At 43.5% G+C, this 23,290-nt stretch overlaps 1 protein-coding gene across 4 annotated transcripts in view; it reads left to right on the forward strand.

The window, feature by feature from the left end:
* ZDHHC6 (zinc finger DHHC-type palmitoyltransferase 6) overlaps positions 1-23,239 on the forward strand; it is a 37,015-nt gene extending 13,776 nt beyond the window's left edge. For all 4 annotated transcript variants that reach the window (XM_040361615.1, XM_040361616.1, XM_040361613.1 and 1 more), the window contains exons 6-11: positions 2,778-2,831; positions 11,190-11,357; positions 12,743-12,784; positions 15,839-15,984; positions 19,901-19,950; positions 21,178-23,239. In XM_040361615.1, coding sequence (XP_040217549.1) covers positions 2,778-2,831; positions 11,190-11,357; positions 12,743-12,784; positions 15,839-15,984; positions 19,901-19,950; positions 21,178-21,278 — 561 coding nt within the window. In that variant the 3' untranslated portion in view covers positions 21,279-23,239. The remainder of the gene's footprint in view (positions 1-2,777; positions 2,832-11,189; positions 11,358-12,742; positions 12,785-15,838; positions 15,985-19,900; positions 19,951-21,177) is intronic.
* Positions 23,240-23,290: the final 51 nt, after the last annotated feature.

A 23,290-nucleotide genomic window follows, 5' to 3' on the forward strand; every position in this document is an offset into this window, starting at 1 on the left:
TGGTGTAAGAAAATATTTTTATTCTTTTATATTAGGCATGCACTGATGGCGTTTTTTTTACTGGCGAGTACTGATACTTTCGGTCAAGTACTCACCAATACGGAGTACCGTTACTTTTGTGGTGCGATTTGAGCCCATACAAAATGAATGGGCTTAAATTGCACTGCAAAGAATCACGTGCGATTTGAACAGGAATGTGATGTGATTCCTGTCTGAATTGCATGCGCTTTCCCACCCTGCTTCTGTGTGAGCACGGGCTGAAGTCACTGTGACAAGCCTGGGTTCAAACACAAGCGGTGCAGGAAACAACATACAATTCGTACAAGTATTGCATCACATTATTTTTCAAATCACATGCAATTCTTTGCAGTACGATCTGAGCCCATTCATTTTGTATAGGCTAAAATCGCACCGCAAAGGTATGAGGTATCGGAGCCTTTGCATGAGTACTCGTAAAAATACTTGGTATCGGCACCAAACCAATATTCGTCCAAGCCTACTATATATATATATATATATATATATATATATATATATATATATATATATATATATATATATATATATATATATATATATATATATATATATATATATATATATATATATATATAATTTTTTATACATTCAAATTTCATCTTGGTTGTCTTATTTTATATGTCCCTTATCTGCTCCAATTTACATCTTTGCAATACATGCACATCTCCCCATATTTTGCCTCTTTGAAACCTGCTGCAGGTGCAGAAAAATAAATCGGAACTCCAGCTTTCCCTTCTTCAGTCTTAGAGCCCTTTTTTTTACACTGCCAACGTGTGTGCGTCGGCAGAAAATCGCTGCTTTAGAGGCGCTTTTTGGCCGATAGCGGGGTGCTTTTAACCCCCGCTAGCAGCCGAATAAAGGGTGCACTTAGGAGTGGTGTATACACCGCTCCTAAAGCGCCTCAAAGAAGCTGCTTGCAGGACTTTTTATGACTCAGGCTTTCACAATGGCATTGCAGATGAGGCATTTTTCGGGAGCTATTTTTAGTGCTATTGTTTGGGGTCTTGCACAATTGTACAGACTCCTCTCCTGTACTGAATTTTCTTCCACAGAAAAGTTCAAATAGCCCAGGGCTCAGACTGTTATACATCCAAAGGTGTCACAAACCGTAATGCTTCATCCGATGAAGCCCTTCTCAGACTGAAGATCTCCAAGAGAACTGTTATAACACACAGAAGGGTGAAAACGCCAAGTGCGTTACCACCACTAATGTTTATCCAGAAGACAAACCTAAAGAGGAACAGGCATATCAACTCACAACTCCATCTATTAGACAATTACATCTGACCATGTATGCCATTACTCCTCATCCAGTATGTCCCTGGACTGCCCCTTTCATTCATTTTATTTTAGTTCTTTCCATCATGGAGGCTCAGTGTCACATATGTTAAAAAGGGGGGAACTAATGCGCAAAACCAAACTACCCAGGGGCACTAACAAATAGTATGATAAAATGTTAAAATACAGTTAAAATACTCCTAAAAGCAGCAGCCACTACTGAAAGGTGCTCACGCACCAAATGACATATGTAAAGATGGGGGTGTAATGGCGCTTGCCAGTTAGGAAAAATAATTAAATAATAACCAATACGCACAGCAACGTATAAAGCTTGGTCAGTGTAAACAATGAAACGTGTTCCACTCCCATTTCCTTATGGTCCCTCATACATCAACATCCATGATGTGAGGGATGGAAGATGTGAAAATAATGAAATCCAAAAAATATGACTAAAACACCAAATTAAAGTCATCCGATAAGAAATATGTGAAACAATTACAATAATGCGTGATAAAATCCAGTGCAAACAATAAATATGCAGATAATTAATATTGGTAAAATATATAAATAATAAAATCCAAAATGGATGAAAATAGACACCTTAAAAATAAAAGGGATATGTCTAATAAGTGCACCAAAAATGTGCAGGTGAATAGATCAATAATGTTCAGTGTCACATGTGGACGTTATGTAGGGCAATTTTTGCATGCAAATACATTTTCTTAGGAACGCTTATTGCTCCAGACTGACATACACCCATCAAGACATTTTGATATTTGCATAACCCCTCCCAAGAGCCAGCCCACTGCTTGCATCAGGACTGAGAGGAGTACTGTGGCAGGGTGCTGTGAAGTTTTCTGGAAGCTCTGTACAAGTACCCTGTCGGCCCCTCCCACCAGCCATGATCTGCCTTCATTGCATTGAGAGGCTTAGAGACCTTGATGACATCACTGGGTCTTAAAAGACTGGTTTTAATTTAGAAATTTCATTAGCATGTGTATGAGGGGGAAAATATCAGCACATCTTTAATTAAACGGATCATCTGAATTTTGCTGTTCTGCGTTGTCGTCCAATTTGTTGCTATTTAAACATTTCACACAATAGTGAACAAAAACATGTTATTAGATTGCATTTCAAACACATTCTTCCCGGTGCTGTTTTATGACTGGCTCTATTGGTAATTGTAGGTTTTATTATGGCACAACTGATTTGTTTTCTTTTTTTCTTCTAAATTCCGCTTACATAATATACAAAAGAAAGCCGTCATGCTGAGAAGATTGTACACATCGGCAACAAAGCCGCACGTCAACCCGGATGCATTAGGCTCTCGCCGGGTGGGCATTGTGTGCTTGGCTGACTGACGGTCCGTCAAAACGCATTTTTGCGCTATAATGAACAGTAAATTGTGATCCACACTGTGCGTCCAGCCGTTCTGATTTGTTATTTCTTCTCTGTTCAAGATGAAAGTGATTTTGCGGAATAAAACCTCCATTGAAGCTTGGATAGAAGAGAAGGTATGTGTGTGTGTCTGTTGTCAGCGTTCCACCTCTGTAAACCTGTGATAAGTGGCTCCTGTTCCTCTGTAATGCTCTTTGGGGACCTGTAAGGAAAATCACAGTTGACGTAGTTTATTCCTATTTCACCGAGTGCTTAAATCGAAGCCATGCCTGGCATCATGCAGTATGGACTCTTGGCTCATAAATAGACTTCCGCTTTATAGAGGTTTGCAATTCAATCTAGCCAGATTCTGAAATTGAATAAACATTATATATTCTGTATGTTATATTTATATATACATTGTGTGTGTGTATAATAGATAAAATATTCTATCTATCATATTATATATATATATATATATATATATATATATATATATATATATATATATATATATATACACACAGTACAGACCAAAAGTTTGGACACACCTTCTCATTCAAAGAGTTTTTTGTAGATTCACACTGAAGGCATCAAAACTATGAATTAACACATGTGGAATTGTACATAACAAAAAAGTGTGAAACAACTGAAAATATATTTCATATTCTAGGTTCTTCAAAGTAGCCACCTTTTGCAGCAGACACATCTCTAGAACTGGTAAGAGGAGACTGTGTGAATCAGGCCTTCATGGTAGAATATCTGCTAGGAAACCACTGCTAAAGAAAGGCAACAAGCAGAAGAGACTTGTTTGGGCTAAAGAACACAAGGAATGGACATTAGACCAGTGGAAATCTGTGCTTTGGTCTGATGAGTCCAAACTTGAGATCTTTGGTTCCAACCCCTGTGTCTTTGTGCGACGCAGAAAAGGTGAACGGATGGACTCTACATGCCTGGTTCCCACCGTGAAGCATGGAGGAGGAGGTGTGATGGTGCTTTGCTGGTGACACTGTTGGGGATATATTCTTGCAGCGGCATGCTATTCCATCCGGTTTGCGTTTAGTTGAACCATCATTTATTTTTCAACAGGACAATGACCCCAAACACCCCTCCAGGCTGTGTAAGGGCTATTTGACCAAGAAGGAGAGTGATGGGGTGCTGCGCCAGGTGACTACCTCTTGAAGCTCATCAAGAGAATGCCAAGAGTGTGCCAAGCAGTAATCAAAGCAAAAGGTGGCTACTTTGAAGAACCTAGAATATGAAATATATTTTCAGTTGTTTCACACTTTTTTTTGTTATGTATAATTCCACATGTGTTACTTCATAGCTTTGATGCCTTCAGTGTGAATCTACAATTTTCATAGTCATGAAAATAAAGAAAACTCTTTGAATGAGAAGGTGTGTCCAAACTTTTGGTATGTGTATGTATGTGTGTGTGTATGTGTGTGTATGTATGTATGTATGTATGTATATATATATATATATATATGTATGTGTGTATATGTATGTATATATATATATATATATATATATATATATATATATATATATATATATATATATATATATATATATAATGTGTGTGTGTGTGTGTGTATATATATATATATAATCTAGTGTAATCAGATGGTTAAATCAGCAAAGTTCATAACTGAAATAAAGGCCGTGAAGAAGCAGGGGTGGTACTCGCATCCCCCTTTGAATTAAACTCTTACCAAATCTAAAAGGAGGCAGAAAAAACACAATGTTTTAATATCATTATATCCAATCTCCCAAGGCAATTGCACCAGAGGGTTTGGGTCACAAGATAAGCTTGTTTCAGATCATAAAAATAAAAAAACCGCATTGCATTTAAACAAGGTCTCGTCAGCAAAGCCACAGACGGAGATAGTGCGGTGTCTCCTACCACAACAGACTGTCTTTCTGGCGGTGGTGAGCAATGTGTCCCCGAACGGGGTGCGGCCGTCGCTAATAGTTGTCGTATAGCCCCAGGCTGGCGCGTTTCGTCATCAAGGACTTCAACTGAGGACATCAGTTGAAGTGTATGTATGTGTATACATTTTTTTTTTTTAATTAAGATATATATTAATAAAAACGGTGCCTATTTCTACTCACACAAGCGCTCTTGGATTAGTTGAAAGCAAAATCATAATATGTGAGGATCACAGGAGTTCTGTGCATCCCTGTGTAGGCAGTCCCATGCAAGTCAATTGGACTTGACTCCACAGACACAGTCGCTGCTTCCAATTTGTCATCTGTGCAGGTGTAGGGCCCGAACACACACTGTCTGTGTTTATGGCTGTGCACCCGCACAGATGTCACATTGGAAGCAGTGACTGTGTCTGTGCATCTGCTGCATCCCAATTCGCATGAATGGGACTGGTTGCATGGAACATATGTGCATCCCTATGCAGGTAAACACAGCCCTGGTATGGGCATAGGCTGTAGTACGCCCATGGGAATGATGCTTTCAACAAAATGCCATTTTCTCATTCCTGCTCCCTTACCCTTGGCACAAACGATCCCTCCCTCCACAGATGCATGCTCACCTCGATCCAATGGGCAGTTTCTGGTGTCTGGCCAAGCCTGTGCATTACTGCCATGGATTTCTAAGGGGCTGTATCCTGAAGCTGGAGATGGTCCAATAGAGTTTGGGGCTGTAATGCTTAGGCACTGCAAGGTCATCGGCTGGAGGTGGGAGAGTGGGTTGGGTTCGTTTAGGTCAGAACAACGGGGGTCAAAATGATAAATGCACTAACCTTTGAAATCTGCAGCTTTCATTACATGAAGGTACTAACTCAAAAATCTCCTGTTGTAGGGTGCCAATGCTTTGTCCCTGTCTCTCAATTTTGCTTCTGTGTTGTCATCCTGTCATAAGGGCATCTAATATAGACTACAAGCATATTTCTCAAATCGCCTTTCAGGACAACCTTGGAGAGAGCGCAGCTCCGCCTCTTCTGTAGGAAACACCCACAGGCTTTAAATCCCTCCTCTTCCACCATGGCTTCAGTTATTGTGTTTCCTCCGCCATGGTGGAAGCATCAGGTTGGAGCCAGGGAGCTGCGTTCTCTCCAAGGCTGGAGACAGGCTTTTCCCTCATTGTTTTTCCTTTTTGTAAGGCTGCGACTAAACCATCCCAGCTCCCCCACTGTACCTTTAAGGGGGGATGCTCCGGAGTCCTCTGGTCTCGCCTGCTCACGGGAGCTTTGGGATCCATAGGGGATGCTGCGTCTGGTGCCCGGAGTCCGCAGGTTTTGGCCCCGGTGGTCGGGCAGGTACCGTTTCTTTCAAAGAAACATGTCTTGCATGTCGGTTCCGGGTCCCGGTCTGGCGGGTGACGTCACGCCGGCGACGCGGCGTTTCCTGTGGAGGCGTGGCGCCTGGAACGCAGGGACTAGAGGGCGGGTTCTCTGACCGGCGCTTCCGTTTCCGGCTCCTATTGATGACGCGGAGCCTGGGAAACTCAAAAACCCAGCGTTTTCCTCTACAGCTGTCTCTCTGCAATGGAGGAAAGAGTTACAGCGATGGCGGATGCAGGCGCCGTCAGCACCGGTCAGGCCCAGGTAAGAGGGGTACAATGGTGCCTTTATTCTGATCCTTATGGGCTTACTATTGTTGTGTTTTGTTGTTTCCTCCCTATGGGAGCCTGCTCTGCTCTGATGGAAGCTTGTGCTGGGCCATCTAGCAGAAACTCTGGTGGTTGCTATGTTTTTATCTTTTCTTCTTAAAGGGGACATTTTCACTCTGGTGGTGGTATTAGCACGGTGGTGGTTTCCCTTGCTTAGCTAATAGAGCTTTGATTTAAATCGGTTTAATTTCTCGTTTCAGGAGAAAACTGCTAGTAAAACTAAACCAGCAAATCCACCAAGCCAAAGGAAATGTCCTTCCTGTAAAAACCCTCTGAGAGACTCTTGGCAGAAAGCCATGTGTAGATCATGTATTAAAGAACTTGTTGAAGAGGAATCTTCTCAACAAATTAAAGAATTATTTTCATCAGTCAGGGAACTTTCGGACTCGCTTAGTTCAGTTAAATCCATGCTAGTACAGAGTTCGGTCCATACTGAGCCCCAGCAACCACCAGCAAGCCCACGAGCTTCCACCTCCAGGCCAGTAGTGGTGGACTCTGGGGATGAAGGGACAAGTACTCTTCCCTCACTTATAGACTCTGAGGAAGAGGAAGAAGAGGATGCAAGCAGAACCTCTAAATATAAATTATCCCTGGAGGATGTGGATGAACTTTTAGGTGCAATCTACACTACCCTTGATATTCAGGAGGAAAGAGTACAACTATCAGTCCATGATAAAATGTACCAGGGTATGGATGACTCCAAACATAGAGTCTTTCCTGTTCATAAAGTGTTATCTGACACAGTTAAGAAAGAATGGAAAGATCCGGAAAAAGGTCCCTTCCTACCTAAATCTCTTAAGAGAAGATTTCCCTTTGAAAATAAAGAAACCGAGGTTTGGAATAAGAAACCCAGAGTGGATGCTGCCTTTTCACAGGTTTCTAGAAGGACAGATCTGGCCTTTGAAGACATGGGGGTCTTGAAAGATGCGATGGACAAAAGAGCAGATGCTCTCCTTAAAAAAGCTTGGGACTCCGCATCCGCCAGCCTTAAACCAGCCATGGCTTCCACGGTGGTAGCAAGAAACCTGGAATGCTGGGTAGAGAAACTGAAGGGCCACATTGAAGCAGGCACCCATAGGAAAGACCTTTTAGACTCCTTTCCTCTAATCCTTAATGCAATTAAGTACATGGCTGATGCATCAGCCGAATCAATTAAAATGGCAGCCAGATCCTCAGCACTTGTCAATTCAGCTAGGCGTGCAGTCTGGCTAAAAACGTGGTCAGGGGATACAGCCTCAAAGATTAAACTTTGTGGCATCCCTTTTTCAGGGGATTTTCTTTTTGGGCCAGACCTGGAAACAGTCTTAGATAGAACGGCCGATAAAAAGAAGGCTTTCCCAGCCAAGAAGAAACAGACGTTTAAAAAGAATTTTCGTGCTGTTCAACAACCCTACAAAAATAGAGAAGATGTCAACAAAAAACGTTGGATTCCTCAAAAGGGTAGGGGAAGAGGTGGGGTTCTCTTCAGATCTCCTCCAGATCAAACCCCTAAAGACAAATGACAAAACTACTCCAGTAGGGGGAAGATTGTCATCCTTTCTCCCTCAGTGGAGTCAAATATCCACAAGCCCTTTCGTAAAGAACATCATTTCACAAGGTTACAAACTGGAATTTTCGTAGTGTCCGCCAAGCAGGTTTTACATTACAGCCCTTCCAAGAGACCAGGAAAAGGCTTCGGCCATGATGAACCTTTTACAGGATCTGATTCAACAAGAAGTCATTGTCCAGGTCCCGAAACAGCAGGAGGGTCGGGGGTTTTATTCCCATATATTTCTTGTAAAAAAACCTTCAGGCAAATACCGGTTGATTCTGAATCTAAAGATCCTGAACAGATCAATACGGTACAAACACTTCCGTATGGACACAATTTACTCCATCACAAAACTGCTGTCTCCAGGCTGCTTCATGGCATCCCTGGACCTAAGGGATGCCTATTTGCATGTGCCAATAGCACCAGCTTCCCAAAAATTCCTTCGCCTGGCCATCAATCTGGGAACATCAGTATGGCATCTCCAATTCAGGGCCCTACCATTTGGCCTGTCATCTTCCCCCAGAGTTTTCACAAAGATTATGGCGGAAGCCCTGGAGCCTCTAAAACTGAGAGGGATCTCGGTCGTGCCATACCTGGACGACCTATTATTTTTCGCAGATTCCAGGGATCAGCTTGTGACGAACCTCCAAACGTCACAGACTCATCTCAAAAATCTAGGTTGGATTTTGAATTTAGAAAAATCGCATCTAGATCCCTCTCGGGAGATGAGGTTTCTAGGCTACACCCTAAACTCAGTAGTGCAAAAAGTGTTCCTGCCTCAGGAAAAGATAGACAAAATCTTTTCAGCAGTGGGTCAGATCCAGACGAACCTTTCAGTACCAGTCAGAACAGTTATGTCAGTTCTGGGCCTTCTTACAGCTACAATTCCAGCAGTCCAGTGGGCAAGACTGCACTCCAGACCACTCCAGAAAAACATCTTGCAGGTCTGGTCACACCAGGTGCCGTTCGAAAAACGTTTCAAACTATCTGCGAAAGTGAAACGAGCACTATGGTGGTGGAGGGACCCTTCCAATCTAACGAAAGGTCTCCCATGGATTTTTCCCCTGGACAAGCGTCTAACAACCGATGCAAGCTCCTGGGGTTGGGGAGCCCATCTGGAGGGTCAAACCGCTCAAGGCACGTGGTCAAAAATAGAGGCAAAAAAATCGTCAAATTGGCGAGAATTGAAAGCCATTCATTTGGGTCTGATAGCTTTTCAACAGGAGGTCAAAGGACATCATGTACAGATTCTGTCAGACAATACGACAGCAGTGATCTATGTGTTAAAGCAAGGGGGAACCAGGAGCAAAGGGCTCATGGACTTAGCCAATCAACTTCTGTCATGGGCGGAAATAAATGTGGCCTCCCTATCGGCAGTCCATCTGAAGGGATCACAAAATCTCCTAGCAGATCTGCTAAGCAGAAAAAGAGTGGTGGAAGCAGAATGGAGTCTGAACCAGGAGGTGTTCGATATGATATCGGAGGAATGGGGACATCCCCCAAGTGGACCTGTTTTCAAGTCAACAAAATACGAAGGTCCAGGAATTCTTTTCTATTCACAGAATGGATCAGGCAGTGGGGATAGACGCCCTAGCACACCCATGGAATTACCGGCTGTGTTACGCCTTTCCCCCTTTTCCACTAATTCCTCTGGTCCTAAGGAAATTCAGGGAGGAAAACACCAACTTGCTCCTGATCGCTCCTTTTTGGCCAAAAAGGCCTTGGTTTGCAACACTTTTGAACCTGGCCTCAAAACCTCCCTGGAGATTACCATACAGGAAGGATCTATTGACACAGGGCTCTGTGTGCCATCCGGAAGCAAGCAGGCTACATCTAAGTGCTTGGTTTCTGAAGAAGACCTTCTAAAATCTAAAGGACTTTCTGATAAAGTAGTTAAAACTCTACTATCAAGTAGAAAAGAGGTAACTTGGTCCATCTACCTCAAAGTATGGAAGAAATTTAACTCTTGGTGTTCTTCCAAAAATTTCGAAATCAAGAGTACTATTTCAGTTCTGGAATTTCTCCATGAAGGAATGGAGAAAGGTCTAGCCGCCAGCACCCTGAAAACACAGGTAGCGGCTCTCTCAGTTTATCTTGAAAGATCTTTATCCAAAGAAACTTTAATTTCTAGATTTTTTAGGGCTCTGGCTCGAAATAGACCGATAGCCCTCAAAGTTTTCCCTTGTTGGGACTTATCTATTGTTTTGCAAGGTCTCACGGGAGCTCCGTTTGAACCTTTACAGAGTGCATCGTTAAAAAATGTAGTTCTCAAAACAATTTTTTTAGTTGCCATTACATCAGCAAGGAGAATCAGTGAGCTCCAAGCTCTAGCAATTAAGGAACCCTTCCTTAGAGTTTTGCCAGACCGAGTGGTCCTTCAAACGGATCCAGCCTTCCTACCGAAAGTGGCCTCAACTTTCCATCGGTCGCAAGAAATAATTCTACCAACATTTTCCTCAGTTCCGGCTAATGCAGGAGAAGAAGCTTTCCATACACTGGATGTAAGGAGATGTCTGTTACAGTTCCTTTCCGTCACCAAGGAGTTCAGGAAATCAAACGCTCTTTTTGTGGTATTCTCCGGTTCCCGAAAAGGGGGAAAAAGCTTCTAAGAGTACGCTCGGTAGGTGGCTTAGACAAGCAATTTCTGAAGCCTATCAAGCAAAAGGAGAAGTTCCTCCTTCTGGGATCGCTGCTCACTCTACAAGGTCAACCGCAGTTTCCTGGGCCGAAAGGGCCGGTGCTACGCCTGATCAGATCTGTAAGGCTGCTACTTGGTCCAGTTTTTCAACTTTTATTCGGCACTACAGGTTGGACTTGCTGTCGGCCGCAGATCAAGCCTTCGGCAGGAAGGTACTGCAGGCAGTAGTCCCACCCTAGGGTAAGTTACTTGGTTATCCTCTCCAAGGTTGTCCTGAAAGGCGATTTGAGAAAGGCCTAGTTAGACTTACCGGTGACGGTATTTCTAAGAGCCTTTCAGGACAACCGCTATTTCCCTCCCTAAAATGTATATAAAAAAGTAAAGTATGTATCTATCATGGTGTTGTGGTTCTCTGTGCTTTGTTTTCCAGTGCCGGAGGCCACACAATAACTGAAGCCATGGTGGAAGAGGAGGGATTTAAAGCCTGTGGGTGTTTCCTACAGAAGAGGCGGAGCTGCGCTCTCTCCAAGGTTGTCCTGAAAGGCTCTTAGAAATACCGTCACCGGTAAGTCTAACTAGGCCTTTTTTAACAAACTTCTAATGCATATTAGTGGTGTTTTCATAGCATCTGTTCATTTTAAGCAATAGCTATTCGTTATTTGGAGTATTTTGACCAGGTTTTACTTTTATGTGTGCAGGCTAAGGACAGGATTCAGTATTACCAGACTGGAGAGAAATTTATTTTCCCCTACGACCTGGGCAGCCGATGGCGGAACTTCCGCCAGGTCTTTACCTGGTCTGGCTCTCCAAAGGGGGACGGCGTGGTGTGGTCACTGCAGGAAGGCTGTCGTCCATACGATTTGACGGTAAGGGCTCATTTGCAACTGGTACAAACTTTTCTGTGCCACTAGCACAGCAAGATACCAGGATGACTCATTTCATTGGGATTATATCTGTCCCTCCTCGGTTTACTGCTGCCATTTAGTAATCATCTGTGCATTCATTTACATGTGTTTGGTTAAAAAATCTCCTCCTTCTACAAAGCTTAGAAGATTCGCTTTGTCATTGTTTTAAAAAAAATGTGAATTTGAAAAATGTAATAACCTTGTCTGTGTAGTTTATAAACGTTCTATTTAAATCTTAATAATTGCAGCACGTGAATGTGGGTGATGCATTAGAGTGTAAGCTCCTCTGGTGCAGAGACTGATGTGACAGTCTCAGTGTTCTCTGTGCAGCACTACAGAATGTCAGAGCTATATAAATGTATTCTAATAATCATAATAATGTGTGGCTATGGTGGAACATTAGATTGTAAGCTTTTCTGAGGCAGAAACTAATGTGAATGGCTCAGTGTTCTCTGTACAGTACTATGGAATAAGTCAGAGCTTATATAAAGTTATATTAATACTCAACTTTAAAGTGGTAGTAAAGTTACTTAAAAAAAAAAAAATACTGACATATGGGTAATTTATGACATAAGAGATCCTATCAGTCTCTTCTGCTATAAAAGCTCCCTCCTACCTGACAGCTGTCATGTACACTGAGCCGCACATGTGCAGCGTGTACTATAGGGGCCCTAGGTCTGTGCCGCGGCAATATGACTCCCGTGCACATGAGCGGGAGTGACATCATTGTGGTCAAACTATACGAAACCTGGAAGGAAGACCAGGTGATGATGAAAGCTGCTAGGGCACACCGAAAAAAAAGCACTGCAGCACCGGAGGGCTTCTTTGGCGGCTAAGTGTGATAATGTGATAATATGCTGTGCCTAATAGCACATTATGACATAACGCATCTAGGGACCCCTAAAAAAAAAAAAACTATAGCAGCTTTTACAACCAATTTAAGAAGAGGAAGCACCTCCTGGTGCAAATAGTATGAATGGTTCTGTATTTTGCACATTTATAGCTGTTTATTTCAGAGACCTATAAATGCAGTTACTAAGAAACTAGACTGCATAGTATGACATATTAGAGCCATGTATCCCCCATGTTCCTGCGCTGTTGCTTTAAATGCTTCTGAGGTCAAAAATGTATTGTAGGGTCCATTAACACCAGTGTATTTTAGGTGCAGTGTGGTATAAATATGTCCTGCGTGCTGCATCTTTTGATGCATTTCTTTTCAAACTGTGCCTACAGTTCAATGGTAACATGTGCTAAACACACCTTAAACCACAAGGTTCATAACAAGTACCACACCATACTTTTGTATATACAAAGTGACTATTTGCTGTGCCTTTTTGTTTTGCCAGGTGGAGCAGCTTAAACAGAAGGCCGATAAACGAGTGCGCAGTGTAAGTATAGCTCAAAGTGCATCTGTGGTTACAGACTAAAATCTCATATGTTGTTTAGCATGTTACTGTAATCTCTGACAGTATTTTTGTTTTAAAGTTCAATTAGTTTATCGTTTTAGGCTCCTTTCACACTAGCGCAGCTCTAAAGTCTCACGATTTCCAGTGCAACTTTGATTCGTCTTTCAGTCCAACTTTACACTCAATGAAATTAAATTGCATCAAAGTAGTGCAGGCGCCTTTTCAAAATCAATGTGACTTTAAGCATGACGAGTATGAACGGAACCTACAGGATAAGCAGTACATTATGATATACAATATATTAAGGGCAACAGAGTGTGGGACTTTAAATGAGACACCCTAGATAAGTGTCTCCATCCCTGGATCAGTTTGGGAACGGGTTCGGGACTTTGAATGAGGCGCATAAGTGGAACAATGGATCAGTTTGAAAAAACAATTTTAATAAAATGAACACAAGTTATACAAAATATCTTGGCCAGCAAGCTCCATATAAAGACATAAGTTAACATCAAATATAAAAAATGTTTTTGCTAGATCTCATCATATATGATGACGTATAGCATCTAGGATGGCGTTGGCTCGACGCGTTTCGGCGACTATTTCGCCTCATCAGGAGGTTCCTGATGAGGCGATATAGTCGCCGAAACGCATCGAGCCAACGCCATCCTAGATGCTATACGTTATCATATATGATGAGATCTAGCAAAAAATGTTTTATATTTATGATATACAATGTTAGAAACATTGCCAGTGTTACATTTGGGTGATTGAAAAAAGCAAAGTTTAAATACAAAAGGCTAGAGACATACAATCTGCGATAACCAAGCAGAAGGCATTTGTCAGTTGCAACAAATAAATTGATGTGACGATCATAACAGACGAGAGGGGGAAGTGGCAAATAAAAGGGGGGGAGTGGAGAGGTGAGAGCAGTAGAGAAAGAGAGGGAGAAAAAAAAGGGGGGGATTGTGTGGATAGATCTGCTGGCTCCAAAGGGTCTTGGTTGAAGCCTGCAGGGATATAACGAGTTGTGTATGGCCTCTAACCTGGAACTTCATAAAGAGGAACTCCATGCTCCTTCAGAGAAAAAAATTAAAGTCAGCAGCTAGACATACCCCCCCAAATTTCGCAATGGAAGAGGTTGGAGCTCTGCTTTAAGTCTGGGTATCACACATGTCTGGTGTGGATTTCCCCTCTGTTTTTCTTTCAAATTTACTAAGCTGTGGTTCAGCTGCAATATTTGATGCTGTTCAGATGCAGATTTTTGGAGCCTGGCGGCCTTCGTTGTCTTTAACATTAACTGGTTGTTAAGGAGCTGGCCGGGAAGCTGGCTGATGCAACCTTGAGAAAAGATGATTTAGCTGTCAAAAGGATAAACGCACAAACACAGCTTTTGACAATGTCCCCTGATGTAGATCCATCTTCAATCATGATGCCCGCCGGCACCACCGGACCTGAATAGAGAAAAAAAAATGCGGGTGGTGGCAGCGTGATGGATCTACATCGGGCACATTGTTTATTATTTTTAATAAAGAAATTGTCAAAAACTGACTTTTTTTTGTTTTTGACACGTTTTTTGGGTGAATGAGTAGGAGTACGATGTACCCCATACTAATTCACATTGGGGGGGGGGGCAGGATCTTGGGATCTTGTCAAAGGGGGCTTCCAGATTCTGATAAGCCCCTTGCCCACAACAACCACTGCTGCCCAGGGTTGTGGGGAAGAGGCCCTTGTCCTCATCAACATGAGGCCAAGGTGCTTTGGGCAAGGGTTCAGTATGGATTTTGGGGGGGGGTGGGCCACGCAAGTTTTTATTTTTTGCGTGGGGTTAAATGTCATGTGAATCGGATGAAGTTTCATGCAGGATAACCATGTTGATACTAGACTTAGGGTTTCAGACACCACCTCACACAGGACCTCATGGAAGTTTGGAAAAGTGCAGCTAACCTGAATGAAAGCAGTGCAGAAGTACATCGGGGTCAGTATGATGCCACCCATAGCTTAGTGCTTTCTGTGACCCACGTGAGAAGTGAGGCAAAAAAAGCTTTGGCTTTACTTCCCCTCTAACACCTGTTATCTCAGCTCTTCCAAGACCCCCCTTCAAACCCTTCAGAGATTACCTTCTGTCTACTCTGACCAGGTGGCCTTTCTCAGTGCCATCACTCATATTATGAGTGTCTGAAATGGCAGCCTTATCTTCTAAAGAACCCTTTTTGGTTCTCCACCAGGACAAAGTTGTCTCGAGACCTAGAGCCTCCTCTCCTCTAAGATGGATTATGTCCTCCTTCTTAATCAGGACATTGACTTCCATCTCTTTGTCAACTTCCTGTGTCTCCTAAAGAGATTTTCCTTCATTGTTTAGATGTGGTACAAGCTGTTTTTCAGTTTACCTCTCAGCTACATCTTTCTTAAGACAGTCTGACTCTCTTTTTCACTCCTGAGGTCCCCTGAGGGGATAGCCAGCCAACAACATAGGTGTTGGCATGGCTACATTTGTTAAAGTGATTGTAAAGGCTGAATATGTTTTTACCTTTTGTGCATTCTATGCATGCAGGTAAAAAACCTTCTGTGTGCTCCTCCCCCCCACAGCCCTACTTAATACTTACCCGAGCCCCCTCTCGATCCAGCGATGTGCACCAGAGTGTCAGCAGTCTTGGGACTCCCTCTCCTCACTTGCTGTGATTGACAGCAGTGGGAGGCAATGGCGCCTGCTGCTGTCTCGGCCAATGAGGAGAAGGGAGTCCTGGGACTGTCGAGTCTCAGATGCACATTGCGCTAGAGCCGGGCTAGGGAGCAAATTTACATAAGTGCCCCCATACCAAGTGGCTTTCTGTTGGGGCAGGGGCCAGGAGCATCGGCGGGGGGACCTGAGAAGAGGCGGATTGGGGTTGCTGTCTGTAAAACCACTTCACTGAGAAGGTAAGTATGATATGGTGGTCATTTTTTTTTTTTTTTTTTAACCTTTTGATGTCACTTTTTATGTTATACTTCTAATGCCATAATTCTGTAACTCAATTGATCATTCTGCACTTCCTCCAGGTACGGTACAGAGCTGTGGAGGACTACAGCGGTGCATGCTGCCCTATAACCAAAGGTATTCGAACCTTCTTCACCACCCCCTGCTCAGAGGAGCCACGGATGAAGTTGAAGAAAGGAGAACTTATCTTGGCCACTCGAGGCTTGAGGTATGTTCTGATCTGTTCAGCCAGTACCTATAGGGTAACTCCAGCCAAAAAAATTAGAGCTCCGTTCTGATAAAGATGAACCCTTTAATGTGGAAGGCAAGGGAAACCTTTATGCATGAGCCTAGTTTTGTAGTTTTAGCATGTATTGGTAAAACTGTACATATCTTTGCAACCACTTTATATATCCAGGTGAATTCTACCTTATCTTGGTGGTCTTTCTTTCTTCTTACAAGTGATTGTAAAGTCTTATTTAATTTTATTTTTAATTTTTTTTCTATTAAAATAACAAACATGTTCTACTTGCCTGCTCTGTGCAATGGTTTTCCACAGAGCAGCCCTGATTCTCCTCCTCCTCTGTCCCTGGCTGGAGCTCCTGGTTCTTCTGTTCTGTTGAATGCCCCCCACAGCAAGCAGCTTGCTATGGGTGCACCCATATGTATCCATTCAGATATGGAACCGTGGTTCAGCACCACACCTCCTCCTGATTTGGCTAACGGAGTTTGACAGCAGCAGGAGCCATTGGTGCCACTGCTGTGTCTCACTCAACCAGGTAGGAGAGTCTCGGACAGCTGAGGCACTCGTGGACATCGCTGGATCTAGATGGGGCTCAGGTAAGTATGAGGGGGGCTGCAGCACACAGAAGGCTTTTTATCTTGATGCATGGAATGCATTAAAGTGGAGCTCTGGCCACAATTTCACTTTTTAAATATAAATTCCCCTGTAATACACAAGCTTAATGTATTCTAGTAAAGTTAGTCTGTAAACTAAGGTCCATTTTGTTAGGTTGTTACAGCATTTAGATTATTTCTATTTTATAAACTGACTGTGGCCATCTTAAGTGTGGGCATCATGAAGCCAGACTGTATGACTTCCTGGATTTCAGCCTTGCAGATCTCGCACATGCTCAGTGCTGCACAAGCAATGTAATAGGTTTCAGTCAGGTTTCCATAGCAACGGGAGTGTCAGAGGAAGTTGCCGCCCCTTATCTATGCAAACCTCTCCTCCCTCCAGAAACCAGTAAATATACTAAATCATTTGTTTCTATGCAGATATATCTACATAACAAGATTTATTTATATATATATATATATATATACACATACAGGCATACCCCACTTTTAAGTACACAATGGGGTTTATTTACTATCGCTGGAGAGTGCAAAATCGGACTCACTTCCAGGCTTAATTGAACAAGCCTGAGGTTAGAAGCTCATTGGTTTCTATGCAGAAGTGAGCCTGATTTTGCACTCTCCAGTGATAGTAAATAAACCCCATTGTGTACTTAAAAGTGGGGTATGCCTGTGTCTGTCTGTCTGTCTGTCTGTCTCTTGTTATATATGTGTGTGTGTGTGTGTGTGTGTGTGTGTGTGTGTGTGTGTATATACACATACTAAACATGTGCGCCGTCTACTTTACTGTAAAAAAAAAAAAAACATGTGCGCCGTCAATAAATTCATTTTGTTTCGTTTCGCATTAGCCGTTATTTCGTATTTCGTGCCCGTAACTCAATTTTCGTTAGATTCGTTCACTTTTCATAAAGTGAACGAATCATGTGATCATTGTGAAGGGTTTCCACCATCCCTGTGCTGTGCGGAGTTTCTGGGGCCGTACTTCTGCTGTGCTCATTTATGAGGGGTTTCCACCATCCCTGTGCTGAGTTCCTGGGGCTGTGCTCATTATGAGAGGTTCCCACCATCCCTGTGCCGAGTTCCTGGGTTTGTACACTTGCTGTGCTCATTATGAGGGGGTTCCCACCATCCCTGTGCTGTGCTGAGTTCCCGGGTCTGTACACTCGCTGTGCCCATTATGAGGGGTTCCCACCATCCCTGTGCTGTGCTGAGTTCCTGGGGCTGTACTTCTGCTGTGCTCATTATGAGGTGTTCCCACCATCCCTGTGCTGTGCTCATTATGAGGGGTTCCCACCATCCCTGTGCTGAGTTCCTGGGGCTGTACTTCTGCTGTGCTCATTATGAGGGGTTCCCACCATCCCTGTGCAGAGTTCCTGGGGCTGTACTTCTGCTGTGCTCATTATAAGGGGTTCCCACCATCCCTATGCTGAGGTCCCCGGGATGTACACCCGCTGTGCCCCATTATGAGGGGCTCCCACCATCCCTGTGCTGAGTTGCTAGGTTTGTACCCCTGCTGTGCTTATGAGGGGTTCCCGCCATCCCTGTGCTGTGCTGAGTGCCACCATAACATCGCATCCGGGAAATGTGCTGTGCTGGGGGAAGGAGGAAGCAGGAGGAACTCGGCACAGCACAGGGATGGTGGGAACCCCTCATAATTGGGGTACAGCGGGTGTACAGACCCAGGAACACAGCACAGGGATGGTGGGAACCCCTTATAATGGGCTCATCGGGTGTACAGACCCGGGAACTCGGCACAGGGATGGTGGGAACTCCTCATAAGGAGCACAGCACAGGGATGGTGGGAACCGCTCATAATCAGCACAGGGATGGTGGGAACCGCTCATAATCAGCACAGGGATGGTGGGAACCGCTCATAATGAGCACAGCTGAAGTACAGCCCCAGGAACTCACTGTAACGTTTTGTCCCATTCAGTTACAATATATGTAACTGAATGCAGAGACTAGCTGTGAGAAGTGATGTCCGGGGTGGGCGGGACTCCCACACTGCAGCTATCAAACACCAGCCAATGATTGGGCTGTTTAAGAAAGTGGGCGGAGCCACATACACGTAGCGGCCCGCCCAGATTCCATCCCATTGGCTGGTGTTTGATAGCTGCTGTCTTCTGGGTCCCGCCCACCCCGTGTCCCACCCACCCCAACATCACGGTGCCTCCTGGGATTGATGACAAACATCTCCCAGGAGGCATTGCAGAGAGGAGATAAGGTGCTCAGCCGCGGCCGCATAATTCACCGAGGAGGAGATAAAACCGTGAGTTTTAAAAAAAATATATGCCAATTAGTTTTAAGCCCCCAGAGCAGCTTGGTATGCAGAGGACTTAAAAAAGTGGGTGTTGCTCCACTTTAAGGTCAAAAAACCTTCTGCCTTTACAATCACTTTAATGGGTATCTCCTGATTTTGTCTTGTTATCAAAGGAAAAACTGGCCCAAAATGAAATAAAAAAAGGAAATGTATCTAAACCCAAATGCAAAAATGAAATCTGCTGCAGCTTATCCACTTTTGGATATGGTGACTGCAATTTTTTTTTTTTTTTTCTTTGTTTATTCACAAGGTGATCCTGCCAGTAACATGCTACCTGTCCTAGGCTGACAACGCTCATTTACTCATATCTTTAGAGCCTTGTCACCCTAGGCCAGGAAGTGTGCTGACATAAAGTATTAGGCCCCATTCACACCTAGGCGTTTTTACGCCTAAAGCGCACTGCTCACAAACGCCAGAGGGGAGAATTAACATTATTCCCTATGGTGACTGTTCACACCTAAACGCCTGTCGCGCGAATCGTGCAGTTTGGGCGTATTTGAGCGTTTTTTTTCCCCATAGAAAGTAATGGGAAACGCGCGAATTGAGCGTATCGCGCGACAACGGGCGTTTGCTACGGGCGTTTCGTCGCTTTAATAAATAGAACTTGTCGCCCATGCAGAAGATTAAAAAAATCTACCAACATAGCAACAAGTGATGAAAAGATGATAATTTTTCCTATTGGCTAAAATAAAAAACGCCGAAGTACAAAAACGTCGCACGACGCTGTATGCAAACGTGCAAATATGCGCGACAAAACGCCAGAAAAAAACGCCCAAAAAAACGACCGAACGACCGATGCTCATGTCTGAATGCAGCCTTAGGACTACAAAACATTTAATATTTTATAGAAAGGTTTGTGGATTTATTTATTTTTCGGGGGGGGGGGGGGGGATTCTTTGTCATGCTGTTGTATGAGAACTAAATGGTGTTAAGTGTGTTACTTATTTAAGTTTTGTGTTTTTCACAGGCACTGGATGTATGGCGACAAAATCTTTGAGGGTGACGAATGTCCACAAGGTGGGTAATTTTTTTTTTTTTTTTTTTTTTTTAGCAATTTTAAACCAATAAAGCAGTTTATTTTGGTTTGTCAATTTGTTGAACAGTGATATATCCACTGTGAGATGGTCAATTCAAGTGATAGCAGGAGCGTAGCTAAGGGTACTAATGGTAAAGTGAAGCAGGCCAGACAACTGTAAAGTGTAACGGTCTTGGATAGAGGTGTGTGTGTGCGTGTCCATTAGAAGAAGAACAGTCCAGGTGATAGAAGAGCATACTGTAGGTGGTGTGGAGAGGCCAGTGTCCCGGAGGTGCTTGGGTGCACAGGGATGCACTACATGGCATACCTGAAGTCAAAAGGGCACACTGGAGGCACAGGAGTCCACTTAGAGTCACAGAGGGCTGGAGTGGCGCTTTGAAAGGGGGGGGGGGGTTGGAGTCAGGCAGGGGCACATAGATGGCATGGGGTTGCAGGTTAGCGACAGCAGCAGAGGGCTCCGCTAAGGCATAGTGACACGTGACTTTAAAGCCAAGCTGCACATTGCTTTAGATTTTAAAGCTATCCCACTCAGATCTGCTCCCTGATTGGCGACACTCTGGGTGAAACCCAGCGGTGTTGGCAGATGCATGCTGGAAGACCCCCTGTGCTAGATCCTGGTGGGAGAATGTAATCAAGCAGCTGATCAGATTGCATAACATGTGATCACACTTCCTCCGTTCTCAGCTGCAAAAAAACTGCGGGGGGGGGGGGGGATCAAAAGTACACAGAGCTTCCCAGTGAAAGGAGGGGCGGTGAGCAACAGTACACAGAGGTTCCCAATGAAAGGGGGGGGGGGGGTGTTGGGACAAGTCTGGTCATTGGAGGAGAGCAGGCTGAGTTCCCAGCATAGCTAGAGAACTAACCATGCTGTGCTCTCCTGCCTAGCGTGATCAGTTATTAGGAAATCAGAGGTACTTACAGAACACAAAGGGAACAGTAGACTTTTTTTTAGTAAAGTACATGGTACAGCAGGCACATGTCAGGAATATGAAGTGTTGGGTTTACATATTCTTTAATCTTACTACAGAGCAAAGATCAGCAGAGGGACCCAGTGATGACATCACTGGGTCTCAGAAGAAGGATTTTCTTGAAAAATTAAAATTTATTTAATCGTAAAATAAATTGCTTCCTAATCAGGGGGTAGAAGTAAAGGTATTTTACGTATAGGTTACGGTACAGATATAACAAACTAGTTCTGTTCTTTCCAGATGGACAGAGGATTCGGGGCTGGTTCCCCAGAAGATGTGTTGTGAAACATGTTTCTGATACAGGCTCTGACCAATCGGACGACGAGAAGAAAACAAGATAGCCCCAGCAGACACTCACTTTTGACTCGTCTCCACCAATTGTTTGGTATTTTTAAGGCAGTAAATCCAAGTTATATCCTGGCTCATAAAAAAAAGTTCTCAACAGAATTTACAAATGTATATGTCGTGATGATCAAAGCTGTGCAAGTACAAAAGGTGTGATCCTATGGGGAGATTCATTACATGGCCAAATGTTTGTGGACACCTGACCCTCGCACCTAAATTAGGTTGTTTCACATCCCATTCCAAAATCCTGGCCAATAAAGCAGAACATTACCCATAACTTGATAAATGTTTTTAACAAGGAAAATACATTCCACATTATTTATTATGCTACCAAAATTTGTGTGGGCTGCAAATTTCACTATATGGTTAATACTAATATCAATCATATAAGGAACTTTTGGGTGGGGTATCACTGCAGCTGCATTCATTTGGGTTTATGTAATAATTAAAAAAAATAGTTTTGTGCTTTTTTTTTTTTTTTTTTGGTGCAATTTGTTATATTTAAAGCGGGTGTAGGGATATATTCTGAATAATTTTTTATTTATTTTTTGTGTGCTGTAAATTGCCTCCAGCATCGTTCCGGTTTCTTCTTGCTAGAGGCTGCCATTTTTCTGAAGCCCAGAGCCCCTGAGCAGCAGTGAGACTTTAAGCTGTCAGTTGATCAGCTTCTACATTTATGCCAGTGCCGAAAAATAGAGCGCAACTGAGCATTTGCAGAGCAGGGCAAGACAGTGTATTACTGGATTTTAAACAGTCTATGCATTGTTTTTTTTTTATCTTCTACATAGCGATGCCGGCAGTGATGTAGCAGGACTTCAAGTTCCACTTTAATATGGAGTGGCCCCATCTTTTCCCCCTTAATGGCTATAACAACATTCAGGTTTATGGGAAGGCCTTGCATGAGATTGTGGAGTCTGTCTGTAAAAAGCTTGTGCCCATTTAGCCAAAAGATCATTGCCCCTTAATGGATGAGAGAGGCTCAGAATCGCCATTCATATTCATCCCAAAGGTGTTCAGTAGAGTTGAGGTTGTGGGACTATGCAGGTCTCTTGCATTCCTCCACATCAAACTGGTCAAACCATGTCTTTATGGAGCTGGCTTTGTACAAAGGGGCACAGTCATGCTGGAGGTGAAAGTCTTCCCCAAATTGTTGCCACAGGGTTGGAAATATCTTTGTATGGTGTATAATTAACTGTACCCTTCATTAGAGACACCTGAACTTAGTCATTTTGAGGTGGGCACATCATTTTGACTAGGTAGGTGTAATGGTCAGATGTCCACATCTTTTGGCATCATGGTGTATTTTCTGACCCATAGTTGGCTTCCTGTCATGTTGGAAGAGCACTGCAGTCAGCCTTTTCTTAAGGCTAGCACACACCACAATTTTTTTTTTCTTTTTCATGCAAACTGACATATCCGGTTGGGGCCGCTGTACTAACAATCCAAATTTAGTACAGTGATCTCCTCTGCTGTGCTATTGTATTCTGACGGGGGGGGCACCCCCCGCTAGAACGCTCAGGTCAGCGCTCTCGGCCAATAGCTCAGAGCGCTGACCGTGAGCCGCTCAGCAGACCTTTTTCGATCATGAGCCTGTCGCACCAGCTGCCATACACACGGGCCAAATGTTGGACGGTTTCTGTTGGACTGGCTACCATACACAATTTCTAATGTACAATGCACAGTGTGCAGTCAAATCAGAGTAAGCAATTTCACACAGGAGAGGAACCTGTATGACATTGCAAGACTAAAGACTTTAACATTAAGCAGGGCAGCCAGGCATTGCTTTCTTCTTCCTTTTAAAAAAATAATAATAAGATGTCGGCAATGGCAGAACTCTACAAGCTTTGTAGAGGGATTAGAACTTTTTCCATATACATCTGTAAATCTTGCAGCTGTGATTTAAGTTTACCGACACTATAAAGTGTTATCCAACCAATACAAGAATGCCAGGACTGTATCAAATCTCCACTAGCTGCAGTTTGTGTCTTATTTGTAGCTCTAACCTACC

Source organism: Rana temporaria, chromosome 8 (genome assembly GCF_905171775.1).
Source record: "Rana temporaria chromosome 8, aRanTem1.1, whole genome shotgun sequence".
Lineage (NCBI taxonomy): Eukaryota > Metazoa > Chordata > Amphibia > Anura > Ranidae > Rana > Rana temporaria.